Here is a 25,042-nt window from a genome sequence, read left to right as displayed (position 1 = left end):
TATCCAAACTGGCGCATTATGAAGAATATACAGTATTTTTTGCATCAAAATCATTTTAATAAGATTCACCCTACCTACCACAGATAAATGCAGTTTAAGCCAAGCATCCGCTTTCGCTTTAAGAACACCTAAGATTGGAGTCAGATTTCTATGTATATAGTCAGTAACAGGCATAGATACCCATATTCCAAGGTACTTAAATTGGCTAGTCACCTCCAGTCGCCCATCCTCCAGTGGCTCCCCACCATCAACATCCACCTTAAACAAGACAGACTTACTCCAGTTTATCCTAAGTCCCGACACCGATCCGAAACACTCAATAATCCCAATTGCTCCCTCCAAGGACGTACCCGGGTCAGCCAGAAATAGCAGAATGTCATCCGCATACAACGCCACCCTTTCTTCAATTATCCCATATTTAAACCCAGTCACCTCATCAGACCGTCGAAGCTTAGCAGCCAGTGGTTCCACAGCCAGAGCAAACAAGAGGAGAGAGCGGACACCCCTGTCTCGTCCCTCTAGCCAGTTGTATGGTCCGTGATAACCCCCCATTTACCCTAACCCTAGCCATCGGCATCGAGTACATCAGTCGAATCCAGGATATGAACTGCGGTCCAAACCCCATACTCCGGAGCACCTGCCAGAGATATCCCCACTCCACACTATCGAACGCCTTATGAGCGTCTAAAGATGCAATAACTCTCTGGCCACAGTTGTCAGATCTGAGTTGCAAATTCATATACAGCCTTCGTAAGTTGATCGCAGTGGACCGATCAGGCATAAAGCCGGACTGGTCTGAGTGCACCAGGCCGGAAATAACACTTGTCAACCTCATCGCCAACACCTTAGCCAGAAGTTTAACGTCTGTAGTAAGCAAGGAGATTGGCCGATATGAATCCGGCTGTGTCGGGTCCTTCCCCTCCTTAGGAATCACCACTATTATGGCCTCCCGCATAGATGCCGGTAGACGACCGCCACTCCTAGCCTCCTCCAGAAGTACCCTTAATTTAGGGATCAGCACTTCCCCAAAGTTTTTATAAATTTCAGCAGGAAATCCATCTACACCAGGTGCCTTCCCATTAGCCATAGACTGCAGTGCCCGACCCAATTCCTCCTCCGTAATGGGAGCTTCCAAATCTTCTCTATCTATGCCACTCAGCCTTGGGAGCTCCAATTCCTCAAGGAACGCCACCGTGTCCTCCACCGACCCATCTACCTGAGAGGAATATAGGTCCGCATAAAAATCCGCAAAAATTTCCAAAATCTCTGAAGTCTCAGAGACAGCCACACCGCTCCCCGATACCAAAGAATGAACAAAGGAAGTGTTTCTCTGGGCAGAAGCCACCATCGATAGCAAATGACCCACAGATTCGCCCTCCTGGTAAAAAGCCAGATTCATGAATTCCCTCTTCCTTTCAGCCTTACCGAGCAATACCTCCTCCAACTGACTCTGAGCTGCCTTTAGCCTCCTCCCAGCTTCCGGAGTACCCGCTATTACCATCTCATCCTCGGCTATCCTCAGCACCTTCAACCGCCAACCTCTCTGTCTCTCTCGATTTCCTCTTACACCTGCTAATATCCCTGAACAGCAGTCCCCTCAAGTACGCCTTCACGGCTTCCCACACAGTAAGAACATCTACACTTCCCTCGTTGATCTCAAAAAATTCCACCAACTCCTTCTTTATCTTTTCCAAGTCCATACTGTGTAGCCAATTAGGGTGAATCTTCCACTCCTTCCTGCTCCCGATCCGTGTCCCCACAGGCCGAAATTCCACCTCAACTGGACTATGGTCTGAAACAGCCCTAGGCAAATATCTCACCTCCCCTACCATCGTGTCCAGTAAACAGTTACCCAGCGCCAAGTCAATCCTAGACAAAGTACCATGAGCTGGCGAGTAGCATGAGTACGTCCTTTCCCCAATATGTCTAACTCTCCATAAATCAATCATACCTACTTCCCGGACATAGGTCCCAAACGTAGTGATATGTCCCCCTGTTCTATTCTGGGGATTTTTGTTTTTGTCCCAAAAGTCATCACAGATATTATTAAGATCGCCAATAATTAGAGATGGTAACGGTCCCCAACGCTCTACCCTCTCCAGCACCTCTCTTATCTTCTTACTTGAGTATGGGGGCGGAATATACATTGCCGCTATACACATCAACACTCTATTTATTTTACATTTCACCACCACATACTGACCATCCACATCCTCTTTTACCATTACCTCCTCATACTGCACCCCCGCAGGTATTAACACAGACACACCCCTAGAGTACGTCGAGAAAGTAGAATGATACGCCCTCTGTATCCAGCGCCTATTCAATACGTTCACCCTCTCCCGCACTAAATGTGTCTCCAGCAGACATATCATTGAGACCTTCTGTTCTCGGACATACTGCAGACTTGCCGCCCGCCGTGTTTTATCCGCCAGACCTCTCACATTCCAACTCAATATTTTAATACAATCTCCCATAATGTGGCTCATCATTTCTTAAAGTATCCAATTTCCCAAGTATGAGCTGCCCCAACCCTCCCACCCCCCCTGCCCCCTCCCAACTTGCCCCCCTAACCCCCCCCAATATAACGCATTCTTCCTCTCAGCAAGAGTGGGGCTCCACTGCCCACTGCTTAACCCTCTCCATTCGCGTCCCGCTGCCATAGCAATCACAATTTCCCCCCCAACTTTCACTTTATTGTATCTTAACATTTCAACTTATATTAACATATAGAAAAAGTACCAAACCAGTTCACAGTACCCAGCATAACCCTCCTCCCCCGTACTTAGTAGTTGGTACTGTCCCCTCCGGCCATTCCTTCAATATGGCCCAGCAAAAGCCCCAACAGTTGCTCAACTCTTTAACCATTGCTAACGAGCGCAGAACTCTCCTCTATCGACAGAGAAAACAAATCCCAACTGGATCTCGCCGAAATGTCAGTCGGCCATTCCCTTAAGTTTTTTCTCATGAGTATCAAGCCACTGGGTAGCGTCCTCCGGTGTTAGGAAAAAGTGGGTCTTATTAAAAGCCACCAGTCTCAGCTTGGCGGGAAACATCACTGAATACTGCACTCCCAGCTCCCTCAGCCGTCGCTTGACTCCAGTAAACTTCATCCGCTGTTTCTGAACCGCAGCGGAATAATCCGGATAAATGGCGATTTTTTGACCTCCAGCCGTCAGATCCTCCATCTCTCTAGCCTTTCTAAGGATAATGTCTCTGTCTCTGTAATTGAGTATTTTAGCAAGCATGGTACGGGGATTCGCTCCGGGGGCTGCAGCGGGACCCTATGAGCCCGTTCAACAGCAAAGACTTTTGTCAACACTGTGCTCCCAATCTTCTCCAACAGCCAGTTCTCCACAAACTCAGTGGGATTTCTCCCCTCAGTCTTTTCAGGCAGCCCCACTATACGTATATTATTTCTTCTGGATCTATTTTCCAGATCCTCATTTTTAGCAGCGAGCTCGGCTATTGCTTGGGCAAACTTCTTTTCAGCTTTTTGTAGCTTAACTATGTGATCTTCTGCCGTGCTCACCCTCTCCTCGACCACTCCTATACGTTTGTCCATTTTCTGCAGAGCCGCATTAATCTGTGCTGTGTCCGCTTTAACTTCCTGCATCTGCTGGGCCAAGGAGTTCAGGGATTGCTGACATGAAGAGATCAGTGTGATAACATCTCTAAGAGTCGGCTCCTCTCCCTGTGATATAGCTTCAGGTCCCCCACTAGCCCCAGCCATGCTGCCTCTCTCCTTCCCCCTCTGTACCTCATGCTGCTCAGCCGTGCTTGCATCCTCCTCCTCCTGGTCAGCTCCAGCTCCAGATCCTGGTTCTGCCTCCTCAGCAGCCTCCACTCTGGCATACTGCTGCAGCTTTGCGGCCACCTCCATGCGCCGCTGACATGCGGCGTTCTCCTTCTCGGCGTCCTCCCTAGCATTAGCACCATCTTGGCCGGCTCCTGCATCGCTGGTGCCAGCGTCTTTCTGCCGCCTCCTGGTCATCGCTGCCGACTCCGGACCCGCCGCTCCGCACCGCTGCACTCTCCGGACCTTCAGCCAGCCGGATTTAGGTGAGTTTACCCGAAAATCGGGGTTAAAGCAGGATTTTTGTCCTTCTGGCAGCAGGAGCACTCTTCACTGCTTCCACTCACATGGCCAGCTAGGACACGCCCTATCTATTTTTATTTTTGACATTTACCGGTAGCTGCTGCATTTCCCACCGTAGGCTTATACTCGAGTCATTAAGTTTTCCCAGTTTTTTGTAGCAAAATTAGGGGGGGTCGGCTTATACTCTAGTATATATGGTATATTACCCATTTGACGCACAAAAACTTACAGAACATGCTTGTGTCTCCCATCTCGAATAGACTGGATGTAGTGCACCAAATTGTCAAAGAACAGCTTCATCATGTTTAATTCCTTCTCTGCCCACCTGCAAAGAAATAAAAAGTCAGACTAAACTGGCTCAATGTTGAAAACTTGTGTCAATATGGCTAAGTTGGTGATCTCCACAAGTCGAATTTTTGCACCAAAGTGCTAAACAGCCCTACGGTAATGCTAAACTGGATGCATACAGGACACAGTTTATGAATGGTATGACTGTATCTCGTTGATTGGTAGAAATTGACAAAGACCACTTAAATATGAGAAGAGCTGATAACTACTACCTATAATTCTGGAGGCATGACTATGTGGTGCAGGCTCCATAACGGAGTCAGAAAGTTGAACGTGTTTACAGAATAGAAGAGTATTGCAATTTTACAACCAAGTCTTCTTTGAGATGGACCATAACCTGTGTAAGTAGTCTGCCTTGGCATCCTGCCATGGTGCTATGCTTAAAGTAAATACGGCAGTTAGAAAGGGTGAAATACAGAACTGGAACAAGGAACGGGCCCTGTTATGGAGATTGTGGACGGACTATCAGGTGAATAGATTGTCCCACAGTAGACTTTTGCAGTCTCTGAAGAAACTGCTGTGGGCAGGGGATGGGGTCTTTGGTAACTTACATGGTTATCCAGTGGGTATCATAACTGCTTCCAAACTGCTGAAAGGTACCAAACAACTTGGGCAGGAGTCGGAGAGACACAACTACAGACCTGAAAACAATAAATTGAAAACCATTATCAAAGGGTCATAATTAGTGATGAGTGAGTATTATTATTATTTATTATTATAGCTCCATTTATTCCATGGCACTTTACATATGAGGAGGGGTATACATAATAAAAACAGGTACAATAAATAATCTTGAACAATACAAGTCACAACTGGTACAGGAGGAGAGAGGACCCTGCCCGCGAGGGCTCACAATCTACAAGGGATGGGTGAGGATACAGTAGATGAGGATAGAGCTGGTCGTGCAGTGGTTTGGTCGATCGGCAGTTACTGCAGGTTGTAGGCTTGCCAGAAGAGGTAGGTCTTCAGGTTCTTTTTGAAAGTTTTGATGGTAGGTGAGAGTCTGATATGTTGTGCTAGAGAGTTCCAGAGAAGGGGTATACTCCTTGCTCGGGTTATTCTGTTCACGCTCAGGTGATTTGAGTATTTCAGCGTGCTGGGAGATTCAGTTTTCGTACATGTACTCAGGCTGGCTAGAAGCTGTAAATCATGCAGCTGCTTCGACAAAAACTAAATCTCCGAGCAACGAGTATACTCGCTCATCACTAGTCAATCTTATACTTTATAGAAAGCAATGCAAATGCAGTAAAACTAAGGTTCACTGAGAAAACATAAGACATGTTTATACATTTTGGATAGGAAACATTCATGTTCATTTCCAGTGCAAGTAAATCTGTGTGCAGCATTTTCTTACAGCAGTTTTATTTTTTTCCTCTTGACCATAAAGACTATTTTTCTGAGTGGTCAAAAAGGTGCAGTTGTATTTTCATAAACTGTGTACTATTTTATACACCAAAATCCAGAGAACAGCTAAGCACAGGTCAGACCCAGTCTAAATTCTGAAAAGATTATTTATTATTTTTAAATTAAGTATCAAACGCTGCTCTTGTAATATGCAATGTTTGACTTACTAAGTGACAATCTATCCTAAGTATTTACTTTTATACCACAACATGCAGTGTGGGGCACAGACATGGTGTAGGACCACAGGTAATAAAAGTTAGATGTTTTTCTAGTGTAGAGGTGCTAATTATACTTCAAGAGGTTGTTCACTACTTTAGCAATAATGACCTATTCTTAGTATACGTCATCAATGTCTGATCGGTCGGGGTCCGAGACATGGCATCCCTGCTGATGAGCTTTACTTTGTGTTGGTTGTGGTGGCCGCTGACTGGCACTGCTCGATTGCGGATCTGCTCCATCTTATGACAGTGACCATGGAAGGGTACTGCACATGCACCTCCTATTCAAACCAATAGTAAGCGAAAGTGTAGTATCGAGAGTTGAGCGCATTTAATTGGGTCCCTGCTTATTCGGCAAGCTATAGCGCTTGCTGAATAAGCTGCAGAGGTAACCCGGATACATGGAGCGCGCCGGCTGATCAGCTGTTTGTGTAGCGGCTGTGTCACTGTCACAGCACATGCAATCTAAGTATAGATTCGTTTTCTCTGAACATGATGAAAACATAATCCTATAGAACAAATGATGATCTGTATTATTATTCCTTACCTATTATTAGCGAGGTTTTCTAGGCAGCCCTCAATGAAACGCATTCTAATTTGCCTGTCCGTAAACCAGCAAACTAATGAGCAGAGAAGTTTCTCTGCTTCATTTATTAACCCTTCAGAAAGGTGAACCTGCAAAATCAGAAAAATGCATATAGTGACAGACAAAACTATTAACATACTTATCAAATCCATACACTGCAAAAGTGTAAATGATAACTCACAGCGTCCTCATCCTGCACCAGGTCCCACAGCAGCGTGTTGCCCTTCTTACACACATTATCTAGATTGATGTCCACCACAGCATTGCTGTTGTACTGGTGTTTATGAACAGAGGGACCTGCACAGAACATACAAAGGAGATGAGTAAATATTCACTAAGACATCTGAATTGTATAATGGATATTTTATGCTGCCTTGCATGTGTTATATGGCACTATACACTGTTCGCGTACGTGCAAACTATCACGAATTGCTGTGGTTTTGACAATGCGTATTTATTTAGATGTTACAACATAGTGGATGGGATTTCTGTGTATCAGCCTGCGCATCACCCGCAGAGACGGACATGCGGCATGTCTTTCAGAACTGTAGACCGCTAGTCTCCGCAACAGAAACTGAATCAATAGAATGTATTGAATGCGGGAAATCCGCTCGGTTCAGTGAACACATACAGATTTACCTGCGCTCAATAGAACGCAGCGAAAATATGCCGCGTCCAAAGCGCTGCTATTTTCAGATCATGGGCACCCGGCCTTAAGGTAAATGCAGACACAGATTAGATGACCATGAGCAATTAATGTTCACAAGAGTGTCCTGACAGCAGATGTCAGATGGAGAGAAGGATCGGTCATAGTGTATGTGTAATCCTCTGTGGGGGGAGATAAGTGATAACCAGAAATGCCTCTCCCCCTTTTTTTTTTTTAAACAGATATTTAGAAAATGGATACCTTTCCACAAATAAATTGCAATGTAAAAATGTTTATATTGTAAATGATGTTGAGTTTCTCATACAAACCCTAAAAGCTACATTAAAAAAAAGAAAATAATAAATCCGCTTTGCCTTGGCTGAGGTGTTCATGGTAGATAGAAGCGAGGTTGGGGAGGTGCTGCTGCAGGTGAGAGGTCAGCTCGGCGTGTGAGTTGATCTGCACAAGTTCTTCTTCACATCCAGACTCCTCTCCATCAAAGTCAGCCATATTCTTCTCGGACTTCGCACTTACTTGAGAACTGCTACAACTAACATCATCTGCACTCAGCATGTCGTCCACCATGTGCCTGAAATAAAAGCACAGCATGTCTTGAACATGGACAATATGTAGTATGACAAAGAATTAAAGCCTCCACCCTTCTTCCCAAAACGTGTGATATTTCTAGTGTTACATAGTGTAGAACATTAAATGACATAACTAACTTTCTCGCCATTTTAGCTCTGCTATTGAATTTCCACTATTTTTCAGGTGGGCAGTGGCATGGTGGACTATGTATTTGTGCATGTGTCAAAATATGGACACCGCCAGAACAAAGCGCAAACAAGAGTCCAAGGTGTCTTCATCTGTCCCATTATACTGGATGCCCCATCACGGGTTCAGTCTGAATCCATTTTTAAAGATGTAGCAGAAAACGTGATGTAGGCGCACAGTGAAGGGCACTGGATAAGTGTGAACTAGGCCTAACATACATTTCTAATGTTTTAAGTCACTTTTACTCAGGTTTTTTTTTTTTTTTTTACAGGGTGCTATTTCAGGACTTATCAAAAAGACTATGGTAACAATGGCAAACCCTCTGTACGCCGCATGCTGCATTGATGGGAGACCACGTCACTAACCCAAATACCAGCACTGTTAGCCATGTGGGAAAAAGTAGGCATCTTGCCTACAATGGGCACAACTCTAGCGCATTGTGTTGCTCCTAAAGCCGCACCCCTCATCACAAGGGAAGGAAGTATCTCTAAATCGTGTAATAAATGTGGTGGCGGGCAGGTCACACTGCTTGTTTGTGCAAATAAAGAGATTTCTAACTTCCTCGGATTAATAAATCTCCTATGATACTGCTAATCTGCAGAGCCATAATGTATAGGTGCTGCACCAGAAATGCCCACCACCATATAAAACAGTGCTGTAACGAGAGTAATAGGGATGCATCCCAGGTGACATTGTGGCTTCTTATCACAAAGAATCATCTAAATAAAGTTCCTGAATGAAGACTTACCCCTCATGGTGGTGATGGTGATGATGGTGGTGATGGTGGTGGTGGTGATGGTGATGTTGGGGGCCTATAAACCGTCTGCAGTTAAACAGCTCATTCCCAATAGTTTCTCCCAGGAAGTCTCCGGTCCGGGTGATGCAGGTATCGTGAGAGCCTTGGATGTGGCCGCCGCTCATCTCTCCTTCCATGTCGTGATCATGATCTTCGGCATGGGAGCAGGCATCCAAGATGCGAATGCGACTATCACCTGGTTGAACAGACTCTGAATTAAAAACCAGGTCCTTGCAAGTGCCATTACTTGCTGTACCCATGCCTGATGTCCCCTGGGGCTCCCCCAAACAAATACCTGCTTGAGATTCCAATTTTCTCTTCTGCAAGTCGACCACTCTGCTGTTCTTTGGTGGGTTGTGGCAATGCTCCTCCTCATCCTCCTCCTCTTCTTTTAAGGCGTCCATATCTGCTATATCCTCCGAGTGCACCTCACTGCCCGGGCTTCCCGCAGACTGACTGCCGTGACTGGAATTTACTTCATTGCTTGACCCATCACTGTGCCCGCTGCTGCTCCCGGGTCCACTGCTTGCATCCTCACCGCTGTTTGCCGTCTCATCTGAGCTCCCCTGCATGGATTCCTAGTGACAGAACACGGGAGATTTCACTGCACAGAAAGCGATGTAAGGTGGCTAACAGAACACCTAATATGCGTGCTTAGGAGACAACAGGGCATGAGTCAGTCCATTGCCACTTATGTACATGTGACTCATAAAATCAAACAGCCTTGTGGGAATTGTACAATTTTGAGGGGGGTTACTTTATTTTTCTTAAATGTTGCATCAAACTGTAGCGCCGGCACTTTTAGGTATTTTTAAAGTCCACTCCATTACCATTCTGTCACACTTCACACATCCCCTATACACATCCCCATCTGTTCCAGCTCAGGTTTGCTACTTAAACTCCATACTCAGATCTGAGAGTAAACTCCATACTCAGAGTACAGAGTAGACACACTTGATTACGGGCAGGGCCTCGCTGTGACGGCTGCACTCCCAGCATGATCTGTGTCTCAGTGTATACTCACTGAACGCCGGAGCAGTGTCCCCAGTGAGCGTGTGCCGCCTCTGTGCCAGTTACCGCCTACCTGTAGGTTGGGAAAATGGGGAGGGCTCTAAGGGGCAAACAAGTGTTCACATCGCAGTACGCTGCTTGAGTCTTTGTTGATCAGCTGCAGCGGTGACATTTTGCAGCCAATCTCTGAACTCATCTGCATGTGCAGTCCACATTACATATTAACATAAAAGTGAAACATCCTTCAAGCATTACGACACTGTAGGCCAGGCCTCAGGAGGCGGCTGAAATCAAAACTACAAGCACAAAGCCGAGTACCTCCGTATCAGACAGTCGCTGCTGTACATGCTTGGATCGATTCATGATTTGCTCGTCCATTTCTATGTCGCTTCCTCCACTGTGGTGAGTGTCACTGTTGTCGCTGCTCTGTGGACTGGCTGCCGGCGATCCTAAAAACACAAGGACAATTCAAGGAAAACTCCACAATACACTGCGAGTGTGACGGAAAAATCATTAAAAGTAGACATGAACAGACTTACCCTTTTTATTACCCATTGGTAAGTTGTTATTTAGTAATGAAGCAAATGAGCTCTGCTTAGAAAGCTGGGCTTTAGCAGCGAGGGCATTGTTCCAGAGAGCTTTAATCAGCATTGATGCCAAGTACAAGGTCTATAGGATCACAAAATAAAAAGGAAAAACAGTCAGCTAAACATCGGCTATACGCTATCAAAGAGCAGTGCAGCACATCCAGGGCTGCGTCACATCAAGAACGCAATGTGATAAACCTCAAAGCCATATTGGGAGGTCTCACCAAAATTTAGTGAATATATGGGTAATGTCTGCATTTTGCTTGCTTTTCCAAGTCGATTTTTTTCTGCTACACATGGATGGGCTTTTCAAACCTCATTCTGCCATGATACCAAAGAGTAGCAGGTTTGTATAAAGTGCGGCAGAAAACTGGAGCTATAAAATAACATCCGCTGTATGTTTATTACAGGTGAAGAGTTGTGGTGCCGCTCTCCTGAGGAGTCATTCAGTCATGAACACTTCGCTGCTGGCTTATATGACGACCCCACAAACCATCACCAGAGGAATCTGGTGCAGATGAAGCCAAGGACAGTTCACCTCTACCCACTGCACAAGCAACAGATGCTTAAGGCTCAAAAATCTCCAAACTCTTCATACCATTTTTGCGTAGTGTAATCTTTCCAGTTTTTGGATTCTTGGAACGGAGTCTGTTAACAGACTAGCAAGAGGTGGAGTAGAGCCGTTCTCAAATGCAAGAGACAGTGAGGTCTCTATAACAAAGACTGCTTATTTACCTACCAGGTTAATTAACCTAAATATTAAAGGGAATCTGTCATCCCATTTTAGAACAGTGGAAAAGTTAAGTTTCAGCTCACCCCCATCAGCAAATCCATGAGAGTCCACAGGAACATCCGAGCAAGGAAAACGCCACCACCCAACGTCCTCTGCTGAGTAAGTAAGAAAAAAATCCAGCTCCGGAGTAAAAGTCATCAATTTTATTTCCACAAATTTAAAATTCGGAAAAAGCTGCTTGCAAGTAACTGCACAACTATTCCAGAAAAGAAGCCATAAGTTAGCTGAATGCGTTTCGAGCACGCATGGTGCTCTTTGTCCACAGCAAAGAGCACCATGCGTGCTCGAAACGCATTCAGCTAACTTATGGCTTCTTTTCTGGAATAGTTGTGCAGTTACTTGCAAGCAGCTTTTTCCGAATTTTAAATTTGTGGAAATAAAATTGATGACTTTTACTCCGGAGCTGAATTTTTTTCTTACTTACTCATCCCATTTTAGGCCTATAAGCTAAGGCCACCGCCATCAGGGGCTTATCTACAGCATTCTGTAATGCCGTAGGTAAACCCCTGATGTAACCTGAAAGATAAGAAAAAAAAGTTAGATTATACTCACCCAGGGGCGGTCCCGATGCAGTCCAGTCCGATCCAGGGCCTCCCATCTTCATACGATGACGCCCTCTTTGCTTACTGTCACGGCTCCTGCGCAGGCGTACTTTGTCTGCAGTGCTCAGGCCTCTCTGACCTTTCCCATCGCCTGTGCACTGCAGTACTTTACGCTGCCCTCAACAGGGCAGACAAAGTACGCCTGTGAAGGAGCCGCGACAGGAAGCAAAGAAGAGGACGTCATCGTATGAAGATGGGAGGCGCCGTACCACGACGCCCATTGGACCGGACCGGGACCGCCCCCTGTTGAACATAATATAACTTATTTCTTATCTTTCAGGTTACATTGGGGGTTTATCTACAGCATTATAGAATGCTGTAGATAAGCCCCTGATGGCGGTGGCCTTAGCATATAGGCCTAAAATGGGGTGACGATTCCCTTTAAGGCATTCTGATAAGTGTACATGTTGCAAAAACCAGAGCATCGGCAAAACAATGCTGGGTAAAATGTGCACTTTTTGACGCCTTTTTTCCCCCATTCATTTGAATGAGTGAAAAACACTGAAACAATTGACATAGGGACTAACTATATAGAGAGACTATGTGGGAGCTCACACTGTAAGCAGGGGCTAAGTGGGGGCTCACTGTATATACAGAGGATACGTGGAGGATCATACTGTATACACATGGTATATAATTAATTTTAGCCCATTGGTTCGACCCTCCACAACGATCACGGTCTCATGTGGCCCCTCAAGAAAATAGGGATTTTTGTGTACTCACCGAAAAATCCTTTTCTCCGAGCCACTCATTGGTGGACACAGGACCGTGGGTGTATGCTGCTGCCACTAGGAGGCTGACACTAAGTAAATACAAAAAGGGTTAGCTCCTCCTCTGCAGTATACACCGCCCACTGGCTCCGGATAATACCAGTTCGTAGCAAAGCAGTAGGAGATTAAGAAGATTTAACCGTAGAAACAACATGTGAGAGACTAAAATACTTATCATGGGCAACAAGCCAAAACAAGGGTGGGTGCTGTGTCCCCCAATGAGTGGCTCGGAGAAAAGGATTTTACGGTGAGTACACAAAAATCCCTATTTCTCCATCGCCACATTGGGGGACACAGGACCGTGGGACGTCCAAAAGCAGTCCTTGGGTGGGAAATAACAACCCAACAGTGTAAACTTATGGCACCTGCTGTCTACAAGGTGCGCTACCGCTGCCTGCAGAATACGCCTACCCAGACTTGCATCTGAAGATGCCCAAGTATGGACATTGTACTGCTTTGAAAAGGTGTGCATGCTAGACCAGGTCACAGCTTTGCAAACCTGCTCTGCAGACGCTTGATTCCGAATGGCCCAGGAAGCACCCACCGACCGAGTGGAGTGTGCCCTGAGGCCCGTAGGGATAGGCTTGCCTCTGACGCGGTAGGCCTCTTGAATAGTCGACCAAATCTATCTGGCGATTGTCGACTTAGAAGCGGCCAGTCCCTTCCAGTGTCCTGCCGGGAGCACGAACAGAGCATCCGTCTGTCGAAAAGATGCCGTCCTGGACACGTAATTCCCGAGAGCTCTAACAAGGTCCAAGGAGTGAAGATCCTTCTCCACGTGGTGCGTTGGAGTGGGGCAAAGGGACAGAAGTACGATATCCTCTGAGGTGGAAGGAAGACACCACCTTCGGGAGGAAAGTAGGGGACGGTCTGAGAACCACCTTGTCCCGGTGGAACGAAAGGAACGGCGTCCGACAGGAAAGGGCAGCCAACTCAGAGACTCGTCTGATCGAGATAATAGCGACGAGAAAGGCCACCTTCCCTGGAAGGCCACCTTCCTTCACCTAATCTCCGATCCTCCCAAGACCTCATACTCTCCTCCACACTTATTCGTTCCTCACACAACCACCTCCAAGATTTCTCCCGAATATCTCCCATCCTCTGGAATTCCATGCCTCAATACGTCCTTCAGACGGAACCTGAAAACCCATCTCTTCAAGAAAGCCTACACCCTGCAATAACCATTATGCCGCCTCTCCATCGCCACAGCCTCTCCATCGCCAGAGCCGCCGCCTCGCCCCTACCTTCTGCCTCTTCCCCATTATCCCATAGAATGTAAGTCCGCAACGACAGGGTCCTCTCCCCTCTGTACCAGTCTGTTACTGTAAACGATATCTATAACTCTGTATGTAAACCCTTTCTCATGTATAGCACCATGGAATTAAAGGGAAGGTGCCACCAGTTTTCTTGTATTTTGTTTTTTTGTGAAATTAAGCTTAAAATAGTAATTAAAATGTATTAATGCAATGTTTGCACTGTTTGCAAACATTTCTATATGAAAAATATTATATATTTTTCTACAAATATACATATTTACCACTAGGGGGAGCATTTTCCGTTTTAGACCTCAAGCAGCTATAGTAAGATTTAGCAGCTCTGCCCCAGGGATATTAGACCACCCAAAAAGGGGAGGGAAATGGTGATGTCAGCAGTTACTGCCCCAACAGTAAGAATGAAGAGCAGCATCACAGGGCAGCACCATTTTGTGTGTGACTGCCCTGTGACCTGCTATCACCAGCAGTTACTGCATCAGAGTGACAGCTTGTTTACAGAGGAGCAGAACACAGTGGGCTCAGCAGCATCTGGACCCAAGAAGAGTGAAGACATGTGGTGTGCATGGAGCAGCATTGGGAGCTGTCTGGGAGCTCCAGCTCTGCAGTGAATAGCCAGGCATTATGGAGGGAGGGGAGAGATGCATTGTATGGCTAAGGCCGGGGTCACACTAGACCGTAATACGGACGAGTGCAATGCAATAAAAAAATCGCATAGCGCTCGTTCCAATGTTAATCTATGGGGCAGCTCCCATCATCCGATATTTTCTCGGCCGTATTCAGGATCCGAGTGAAATCGCAGCATGTTGCGATTGTCAGCGTTTCTCGGCCGAGAATCGCCAATTGAAGTCTATGGGGGCGAGAAAAAATAGCACAGCACACGGACCATCAGTGTGACGTGCGAGAAATTCTCAGGCATTGGGCAGGTGACAGGAAAGGCTCAGCCATTATTTGCTCATTTTGCAAGTGTGTGAGAAAATCTCACCATACGGATGTCACACGGACGCCAAACGGATCATTGGATGCGAGAAAATCGCATCCTCGCACTGCACACGGATCACTGTTTTGGTAACATTTGTGCGATTCTCGTCCGTCAAAAACGGACCGTTTTTTTATACGTTGTGTGTGTCCCCCGCCTAAGAGTGACTGATGGGAGAGAAAGAGACGTGAAGTATGATGAGTGAGACACATATGGAGTGTGATGGGGAGATACACATTGAGGCTGTGTGCACACGTTCAGGATTTTTCGCATTTTTTTGCGTTTGTTCGCTATAAAAATGTGATAAAAACAATTTAAAAATGCATACATCATTTATAATGCATTCCGCAATTTTTGTGCCTATGTTGCATTTTTTCTGGGGGAAAAACGCATCGCAGTAAGAAACGCAACATGTTCTGCGCATGTCGTGTCTCCTCCTTTGATGTGGGCTCCGGCGCTGAGCCCACATCAAAGTCACGACATGTCGGCTGTTTTGTACAGCTGACATGTGCGCGCAATAGCGGCAGGTGAAATCGCAATTCACCCGCCGCTATTAACCTGTTAAATGCCGCTGTCAAATGCTGACAGCGGCAGTTAACTACCGCTTCCAGCCGCGCGGCCAGAAATGAGCGCATCGTCCACCCCCGTCACATGATCAGGGGTTGGCGATGCGTCAGGATGGTCACCATAGAGGTCCTTGAGACCTCTATAGCTACTGATGCCGGCCTGCTGTGAGCGCCTCCCTGTGGTCGGCGCTCATAGCAAGCCTGTAATTCAGCTACGGAGCAGCAATCTGATGATCGCTGCTATGTAGCTGAGCCGATCGAGTTGTGCCAGCTTCTAGTTTCCCATGGAGGCTATTGATGCATGGCAAATGTAAAAAAAAATGTTTTTAAAAATATGAAAAAAAAAAATGTAAAGTTTAAATCACCCCCCTTTTGCCCCATCAAAAATAAAACAAAAAAATCAAACCTACACATATTTAGTATCGCCGCATTCAAAATCGCCCAATCTGTCAATAAAAAAAAAACATGACTGACATGTGCCCGCAATAGTGGCGGGTGAGATCGCGATTCAACCGTTCCTCTGTATGTGTTTTCCGTCCGGCGGAAACAGCTGTTTTGACGGATCCTGCAAAAAACGGATGAAACGTGTGGCCATCCGGCGCTAATACAACTCAATGAGAAAATAACGGATCCGGCGAAAAAAAAACTTATCTGGCAGAAAAAAAAGTAAATTGTGGGGGAAAAAAACGGATCTGGCGGAAAAAAACGGATTAGGCGGGAAAAAAAGGATCCGATGGAAAAAAAACTGATCTGGCAGAAAAAAAAGGAACTTGTGGAAAAAAAAACGGATCCGGCGGAAAAAAACGGATTAGGCGGGAAAAAAAGGATCCAATGGAAAAAAAACCTGATCTGGCAGAAAAAAAAAGGAAATTGTGGAAAAAAACGGATCCGGCGGGAAAAAACGGATCCGGCGGGAATTAACGGATCCAGCAGGAAAAAATGGATCCGGCGGAAAAAACCGGATCCGGCGGGAAAAAATGGATCCGGTGGAAAAAACGGGTCTGGCGGAAAAAAACGGATTCTGCAAATGTGCTCGCAGGATGCGTTTTTTTCCCATAAACTTGTATTAGCGACGGATCGTGACGGATGGCCACACGTCGCGTGGTCGGATCCGTCGTGTTTTGGCGGACCGTCGGCACGAAAAAACGTTCAAGTGAACTTTTTTTGTCCAGCGCGTCCGCCATTTTCTACCGCGCATGCGCTGCCAAAACTCCGCCCCCTCCTTCCAGACTTCAGAATGGGCAGTGGATGTGTTGAAAAACTGCATCCGCTGCCCACGTCGGGCACAAATTTCACAACGTGCGTCGGTACGTCGGCCCGACGCATAGCGACGGACTCGTACCGACGCAAGTGTGAAAGAGGCCTTTATGAGGGTTGAATTTTAAAAAAAAAACAAAAAAAACGCGTGGGCGCCCGTGCAATTTTCTGCGCCAGAGGGGGAAAGCCAACGGCCGGGGGCCAATATCTGTAGCCTGCTATGAATATCAGCCCGCAGCTGTCTGTATAGCCTTTACTGGCTATTAAAATAGGGGGACCCCCCCCCAAAAAAAAAATTGCGTGGGGTCCCCCTATATTTTATAGCCAGAAAGGCTACGCAGACAGCTGCAGGCTGATATTCATAGCCTAGAGAGGGGCCATGGATATTGCCCCCCCCCCCCCAGGCTACAAATACCAGTCCGCAGCCGCCCCAGAAATGGCGCATCTGTAAGATGCGCCAATTCCGGCACTTAGCCCCTCTCTTCCCACTCCCGTGTAACGGTGGGATATGGGGTAATGAAGGGTTAATGTCACCTTGCTATTGTAAGGTGACATTAAGCCGGGTTAATAACGGAGAGGCGTCAATAAGACGCCTATCCGTTATTAATCCAATAGTAAGAAAGGGTTAAAAAAAAAAAACACGCACACATTAGGAAAAAAGTATTTTAATATTCTTCATTTCACCATACTTACCATACTTCAGCGCCTGCAAAAAACGTAAAATAATAAACCGTATACTACCTGTCCGCCGTAGTCCAATTAATATTGAGTGTTCCACGACGATCTCCCCTATAGAACAGTGACATCGGGTGATGTCACCGCTCTATAGGACCCTCAGTGACACACTGACAGGAGACAATGGCTCCTCCAGTGCATCACTGAGAGGTTACCTTAGGACAAGGTCTCACTTTATGGCAATTGCTGCCTGGGAAAATTTCTCATACAGCAATGGCATAAAGTGAGACTAGGGACTTTTTTTTTTTTTTACAGTGGCGGAGGAATACAGTGGTGGAAGGATACCTTCCTGCTGTCATTGTGTTCCTGGAGCCCCTGGAGAGCAGTCGCATTATCTGATGCTGCTGCTCTCCACGGGAGATCGCCGTGGGACACTCGTGGATTTCTGCGGACAGGGAGTATATTGGTTGTTTGTTTTTTTCATATTTTTTTTTACAGATGACACTGGCTTCGGGGAACAAAGTGACAAGTAATGGTGAGTATGAAATCTATGTTTAATGTACTGTATGTCTATATGTATGTAATGTATGAATGTATTGTATGTAGCATGCATGGAGTATGTATGTAGCATGTATATAGCATGTATGTAGCATGTATGTATGGAGTATTTTTTTTTTTCATTCAACACATTAGCCGGATGATGGGACTATTACTGTCCCATAATTGGCTAATGTGTCAATCACTGTCATTGTAGCAGGCATCGTCCGATGGGACTTGTAGTCCCATCGGACGATGCTTGCATACACGCATAGAGCCCCCCCCCACGCCGCACAGAGACCCCCCCCCACGCCGCACAGAGACCCCCCACTCCGCACAGAGACCCCCCCCACGCCGCACAGACCCCCCCCCCCACTCCGCACAGAGACCCCCCCACGCCGCACAGAGACCCCCCACGCCGCACAGAGACCCCTCCACGCCGCACAGAGACCTCCCCACGCCGCACAGAGATCCCCCACGCCGCACAGAGACCCCCCCACGCCGCACAGAGACCCCCCCACGCCGCACAGAGACCCCCCCACGCCGCACAGAGATCCCCCCCCACGCCGCAGAGACCCTTCCACGCCGCACAGAGACCCCCCCACGCCGCACAGAGATCCCCCACGCCGCACAGAGACCCCCCCACGCCGCAGAGATCCCCCCACGCCGCAGAGATCCCCCCACGCCGCACAGAGACCCCCCCCACGCCGCACAGAGATCCCCCCACGCCGCACAGAGACCTCCCCACGCCGCACAGAGACCCCCCCACGCCGCACAGAGACCCCCCCCCCCACGCCGCACAGAGATCCCCCCACGCCGCACAGAGACCCCCCCACGCCGCACAGAGACCCCCCCACGCCGCACAGAGATCCCCCCACGCCGCAGAGACCCCTCCACGCCGCACAGAGACCCCCCCACGCCGCACAGAGACCCCAACACGCCGCACAGAGAGGGAGAGCGACACAGGGGGAGAGTGCAGTTTACCGGAGATCACTGGGACTCTGTGCAAGTGGGGAGGCGGAGACAGAGCAGGAGAAGCACACAGGGCAGCGTGTGAGAGCAGAGGATGTGTGCCCAGGATGTGCAGTGCCTGGAGTACAGAGGAGCAGTCAGTGCTTCTCTCCTGTGATAGAGAGCAAGTGGAGCTCGGCAGATAGCACAGGGCTCTAATAAAATGTCAGCTAGTCACACCTACAGCAGTGAGTTGTGCAGCCCACAGAGGCGTGCCCAGCTCACTGCTAATGCTGCTGCAATGTTACAGATAGGGTCCGAGCCGATCTATTATCTCCTATGTCCATGGGGTGCCGTAATCTGACACTGATAGTGACGTACTACTGCTGCAAAACCAAGATGTCAGCCCCCAGTGCATTCTTTCTACTCATATAACACACGGAATCTGTTTTACATGCATTCATATCTGGGTTATAACAGCATGATATGCTACATTACATTGATTAATTAATGATCTACAAACGCGGTACCTTCCCTTTAATGGTGCTATATAAATAAATAATAATAATAATAATAATAATAATAAAAGAAGAGATAGAGAGATGTCCTGCAACAGCTCAAAGGGAGATTCCTGCAGGACACCTAGGACCAGATTACGGTCCCAAGCCTCTAGAAGCGGTCTGTAGGGAGGCACGACAGAGTCTCCCTGAGAGAACGTTCTGGCCTGAGGTTTAGAAGCAATTCTTCATTGAAAAAGGACTGACAAGGCCGAGACCTGCCCTTTAAGGGAACTCGGCGAAAGCCCCAAATTCAGACCGGATTGGAGATCCGGACAGGATGGTAGGGATGCTGAAAACCATCAGAGGGCGACCTCTGCTTCTGCACCAATCAAAGAAGATCCTACAGGTCTGATGGTAGATGCGCGATGACACCAGGTTTTGGGCATTGATCAAGGTGGAAACTACCTCACGGGAAAAACCTGCTTGAGTCAGAACCCAGGATTCAACGGCCATGGCGTCAAACACAGGGACCCTGAGTTCTGGTGGTAGTTTGGGCCCTGGGAAAGTAGATCTGGACAATATGGTAGGCGCCAAGGAACATCTGCGATGAGCTGGACCAGCTCTGCATACCACGCCCGGCGAGGCCAATCCGGGGCGATGAGAATTACCGGGACACCCTCTGCCCTGATCTTCCTGATGACACTGGGAAGCAGGGGCAGGGGGGGAAACAGGTAAGGGAGGCCATAAACTGAGGTACCTTGTCATTGAACCAGGAAGCCATCAAGTCTACGTCCGGAGTACCCCAACGTAGGCAGATTTGTTGGAATACGTCCTGATGGAGAGAACACTCTCCTGAGGCAACACCTTGTCGACTGAGGAAATCCGCAGCCCAATTCTCCACTCCTGGAATGTGAACAGCCGATATGACCAAGTGGCTGTGTTCGGCCCAGCGAAGGATGTGCTCTACCTCACGCATTACAGCTCTGCTGCAGGTGCCCCCCTGATGATTTATACAAGCCACGGCCGTGGCATTGTCGGACTGGTTACGGATGGGGTGGCCTGCTAGGAGATGATGGAACCACTTTAGGGACAGCCGAATCGCACGTATCTCCAGGATATTGATTGGAAGACGAGACTCGTGATGAGTCCAGGTTCCCTGCGCAGTGTGATGTCGAAAGACCGCTCCCCAGCCTAGGAGGCTGGCGTCGGTAGTGACTACCAGCCAAAGGACTGGCAGGAAGGACCTCCCTTGGAGAAGAGACGATCTGAGCATCCACCATTACAGTGTCTGCTTGACCCGAGGAGAGAGAGGACACAGTTGGTCGAGGGAAAACGGACTCCCGTCCCATGCGTCCAGCAGAGCGTGCTGGAGGGGACGGAGGTGTAGTTGCGCAAATGGTATCGCCTCCATTGCGGCCACCATCTTCCCGAGAATCCTCATGCTGAAATGGGGGGGGACAGCTGAAGAAGCTTCCAGACCCCCTGTTGAAGAGCCGGGACCTTGTCCCGAGGAAGCACCACCAACCCTAGGGAGGTGTCCAGGGTCAAGCCCAGGAAGGAGATCCGTTGAGCTGGATGACTTTTTAATGTTGATCAACCAGCCCAGCCGAGAAAGAGTATCCAAGGAAATGCGGACGCACTCCTCGCAGGCTCGGAAAGATGGACCTTTGACCAGCAAGTAGTCTAGGTAGAGAAGCACAACTAGACCCCGAGAATGCAGAATGGCCATGACCGCCGCCATGACCTTTGTGAAAATTCTGGCGGCGGTGGAGAGGCTGAAAGGCAAGGCCGTGAACTGAAAATGTTCCTCTCCGACGGCGAAGCGAAGAAACCTTTGATGAGGTGGGAAGACTGGGATGTGGAGGTACACATCCCGGATGTCGATTGATGCTAACAATTCACCATGTTCCATCGAGACAATGACGGAACGGAGAGATTCCATTCTGAAATGACGGACTTTGACAAATCTGTTCAAGAGCTTTAGGTCCAGGATGGGCCGTACTGTTCCATCCCTTTTGGGGACCATAAACAGATTTCAATACAACCGCAGAACCTTTCGTCCTCTGGGATAGGGACAATCACTCCATCTTGTCGGAGCAACTGGAGGGCCTGGGAAAAAGCCCCAGCGCGCATTACTGCTTCGGGAGGGCAGGAAGTGAAAAACCGGGTTGGAGGAGGAAAGGAAAAATCGATTTTGTAACCGGAGGACACCAAATCCCTGACCCACTCCGACTGCAAGCCAGGCATGACGAAACAAGAGAAGGCGTCCGACTACTTTGCTGGTGACGTGCGGACGGGATTGCGAGTCATTTAGAAGAAGATGGTTTGGGTCTGGATCACCTGGACCTAGACTGTGTGGAGCGGCCCCTCCAGGAATGGTTGGGCCTGTATGAAGCCTGAGGGCTTCTGTCTCTGCTGGCGCGGCGCCCCAAACCAGGGGAACTGGCTGAGGAATGCCCAACAAGTCACGGTTTTGGCTACCCAGGTAGCAGCGAACGAGATCAGAAGAAAAAAAATATTTGGACTCCAGAGATATGACCCTGAAAACGTTTGTCTGGACCCTCCCTATGTTGCTGGACTATGTCCTGGCACTCCGGGTGATTGAGAAACACCCTGTGAGTACATTTGGTTTTTTTGAAAGACACCGAATTATCCGTACTGGAGGTCGCCGGTTCCTCATCAACCTGAAGGGATTGGTTGACGGCCTCAATGAGACAATCTATAGTGCTCTGATAACCTGGCGACTCCAGATCTAGAGGCCTATCAGACTCCGGATCAGAGTCCTGGTCGGAAGAGGTGCCTGGGGAGCGAGAGCGGGAAGCGGAGCTAACGGACGCCGAGGCACCAGAGCGCCTGGTGACAAGCTAAGGACGCGCTTCCTATATGGCGATTGTGCTTAGAATGAGAGCGGCCCCTGGAGATTCTGCAGCCGTAGGGGAAGCTTCCTGAATAGGCGGATTAGTGGTCCTGCTCCTGGTTGGATCCTGGAAGAACTCGATAGCTTTAGTCAAAGAAGCGATAGATTGCGAAAGTGACAAAGCCCACTCAGGGGGACTGGTCACCGCCGGCTCATTTGCGGCGGGGGGCTCCTTAGCGCATTTACGGTCACAAGCATTAAGAGCAGAGTAGTATGCTCGCTTGGTAGCGCAGCCTGACAGGAGGTGCAAGATGTCAAGAACACTGTTTTTGCGGACTTTTTGCGTTTAGGCAGAGACTTGTCTGTTAACCTCCGTGCCGGGCTGTGGAGCACCTGTGCAGCTAGTAAAGCAGAGCACTGTGCAGGAGTATGAGGGCCTGTGTCAGCGTGCAGCGCACCTATCCAGGTCCTGTGTCCAGATGCCGCACTGAGACTGGGGGGAGAGGGTGGCGTTGAGGCTCCTCGTTGTCCAAGATGGCCACCGAGAGTTTGTGGGGTGCTTCTCGCAGTGTGCCAGGGGCTAAATTAGCGGTGCCCGGCTGCAAGATGCGGCCGAGCCCGCGGTGTGCTCTGGAGCCCTCCCCCACCCCTGCTAGACTCACCGCTTAGGTCCTCTTCAGGCGAGGTATGAGGGGAAGTGCAGTCAACCTCGATCTGCCGCCCTCTTGATGAGGAGGTGGAGAGGGACTGGGAAACTCTTTGCTGCACCGCTGGTCTACAGTGGTGGTGCAGAGTGAGGGCGGCCGGACTGTGCTCATGGTAAGGTGGCCTCTGTGCAGTCTACGGGTTCGCTCCCCTAGGATTTCACAGGGCTAGTCCACGGCCGAACATCCCACGTCGCAGGAAAGGGTACGGGGAGTAAACTCGCCGTGCTCGCCTGTTGATGTTTCGGGGGAGATCGGCCCCCTCAAAAGGGTCCGTCGCCCCCTTCATACTCTTGCGCAAAGTGAAAAATAAAAATAAGAACGTCTGGAAAAAAACAGACAGCAAGAAGCAAAACAGAAGCAAGAACTGGTATTATCCGGAGCCAGTGGGCGGTGTATACTGCAGAGGAGGAGCGAACCCTTTTTGTATTTACTTAGTGTCAGCCTCCTAGTGGCAGCAGCATACACACACGGTCCAGTGTCCCCCAATGTGGCGATGGAGAAATTGCTCACCCATTCTAGAGGATTTGAACCTGTAATCATTTGATCACTTATACTTTATAAAGCAATACCATAGTATGGCAGTATATAGTGAAAAACAGTCTCCTATGCATCCAAACTACCCACAAGTACCAGGATGGCAGCGATGGAAACCATCAGCAGGTCCCTGGCTGCTCAGCGCTCAGGTGTGGATGCTACGTAATAAGTGGGTCCGTTTGGAGAGAGCGCAGCTCCTGAGCAGTCCCCACACACTAACGCCCGTAATGATACACATCGCGAAGGGAGTTAAAGAGTAAACTAAACTTTGAACATGTTTTGTATATAGTTAGTAGGCAGCACTTTAATTGCCTATTGCTCAATAGACCCCAAACAGTGCGCAGCTCAGCAGACAGGAGCACACAGTTACTGCCTAAGCGCACAGAGTGGAGTATAGAGTCAATATAAAGCATATGTGCTCCTTCATGCCTTCTATTGGATCTATCCTCCAATTTGTGTGCGTACTCAAGCAGAAACTGTTCAGAGGTCTACTGAGCAATCGGTGGAGGCCTCACAACCTAGAAACACCCACCAATCTGCCAGCAATTAAAGTTGTGCCTGCTAAATTGTAACAAAAACATGTTTAAAGCTTGGTTAAATTATAGCACAAGTTAAAAAGAAAGACCAAATAGTCTGAAACACAGAGCATAGTGATTTTTTTTTTGTGACCATTGAAATTGCTACTTGGATGATTTTACTTAAGGTACCGTCACACTGAACGATATCGCTAGCGATCCGTGACGTTGCAGCGTCCTGGCTAGGTTTGAGTTTGACAGGCAGCAGAGATCAGGATCCTGCTGTGATGTCGTTGGACGCTGCAGAAAGTCCAGCACTTTATTTCGTCGCTGGACCTCCTGCAGACATCGCTGAATCGGCGTGTGTGACGCCGATTCAGTGATGTCTTCACTTGTAACCAGGGTAAACATCGGGTTACTAAGCGCAGGGCCGCGCTTAGTAACCCGATGTTTACCCTGGTTACCATCGTAAAAGTTAAAAAAAAAAAAAACCCTGCGCTTAGTAACCCGATGTTTACCCTGGTTACCGGCATCGTTGGTCGCTGGAGAGCTGTCTGTGTGACAGCTCTCCAGCGACCAAACAGCGACGCTGCAGCGATCGACATCGTTGTCGGTATCGCTGCTGAGCCGCTGAGTGTGAAGGTACCTTTAGTCCAATCAGGTAGTAATGAGTGATGATAGAACGTGCTTGGATAAGGTGTTATCTGAGCATGCTTGTGTGCCAACTGACTGTCTTGGGCGTGCTCGAATATTATGTTCTGGTCCTCGCGACTGTTCGACAACCACAACACATGCAGGGATTTCCTCTTAGTTAAGCAATCCCCACATGTGTTGTGGCTGTCAAACAGCTGCGAGATATGCAGCCGCGGGGACTAGAACCCATTATTCGAGCACAACGAAGTCACTCGGTTAGCACACAAGCATGCTCAGATAACACCCTTTCCCAGCACGTTCATTTATCACTAGTAGTAATGTTTTTATAGGATCCTTAGAAGTCCATCACCATGGGGTATATCAGAATGGTGAGCGATTAGGGGCCTAAAATGTAACAGATTTATT

The 25,042-nt window shown here is 48.2% G+C and overlaps 1 protein-coding gene across 2 annotated transcripts in view; it reads right to left on the bottom strand.

Annotated features, from left to right (window-relative positions):
• The window catches only part of USP34 (ubiquitin specific peptidase 34), a 282,270-nt gene that overhangs the window by 187,170 nt on the left and 70,058 nt on the right, over nt 1–25,042 (bottom strand). The window contains exons 12-20 of one of the 2 annotated variants that reach the window (XM_069768888.1): nt 10,422–10,551; nt 10,201–10,331; nt 9,167–9,449; nt 8,824–9,067; nt 7,676–7,890; nt 6,837–6,952; nt 6,617–6,744; nt 4,999–5,088; nt 4,329–4,424 (exon numbers count right to left, since the gene is read on the bottom strand). In XM_069768888.1, coding sequence (XP_069624989.1) covers nt 4,329–4,424; nt 4,999–5,088; nt 6,617–6,744; nt 6,837–6,952; nt 7,676–7,890; nt 8,824–9,067; nt 9,167–9,449; nt 10,201–10,331; nt 10,422–10,551 — 1,433 coding nt within the window. Of the gene's footprint in view, nt 1–4,328; nt 4,425–4,998; nt 5,089–6,616; nt 6,745–6,836; nt 6,953–7,675; nt 7,891–8,823; nt 9,450–10,200; nt 10,332–10,421; nt 10,552–25,042 lie in introns of both variants that reach the window. The other variant, XM_069768887.1, reaches the window with a different exon arrangement.

The sequence above is a fragment of the Ranitomeya imitator genome, chromosome 5 (assembly GCF_032444005.1).
Source record: "Ranitomeya imitator isolate aRanImi1 chromosome 5, aRanImi1.pri, whole genome shotgun sequence".
Classification (NCBI taxonomy): Eukaryota; Metazoa; Chordata; class Amphibia; order Anura; family Dendrobatidae; genus Ranitomeya; species Ranitomeya imitator.
The sequence above is the reverse complement of the archived record's forward strand: the minus strand, read 5'-3'. Positions and strand labels throughout refer to the sequence as shown.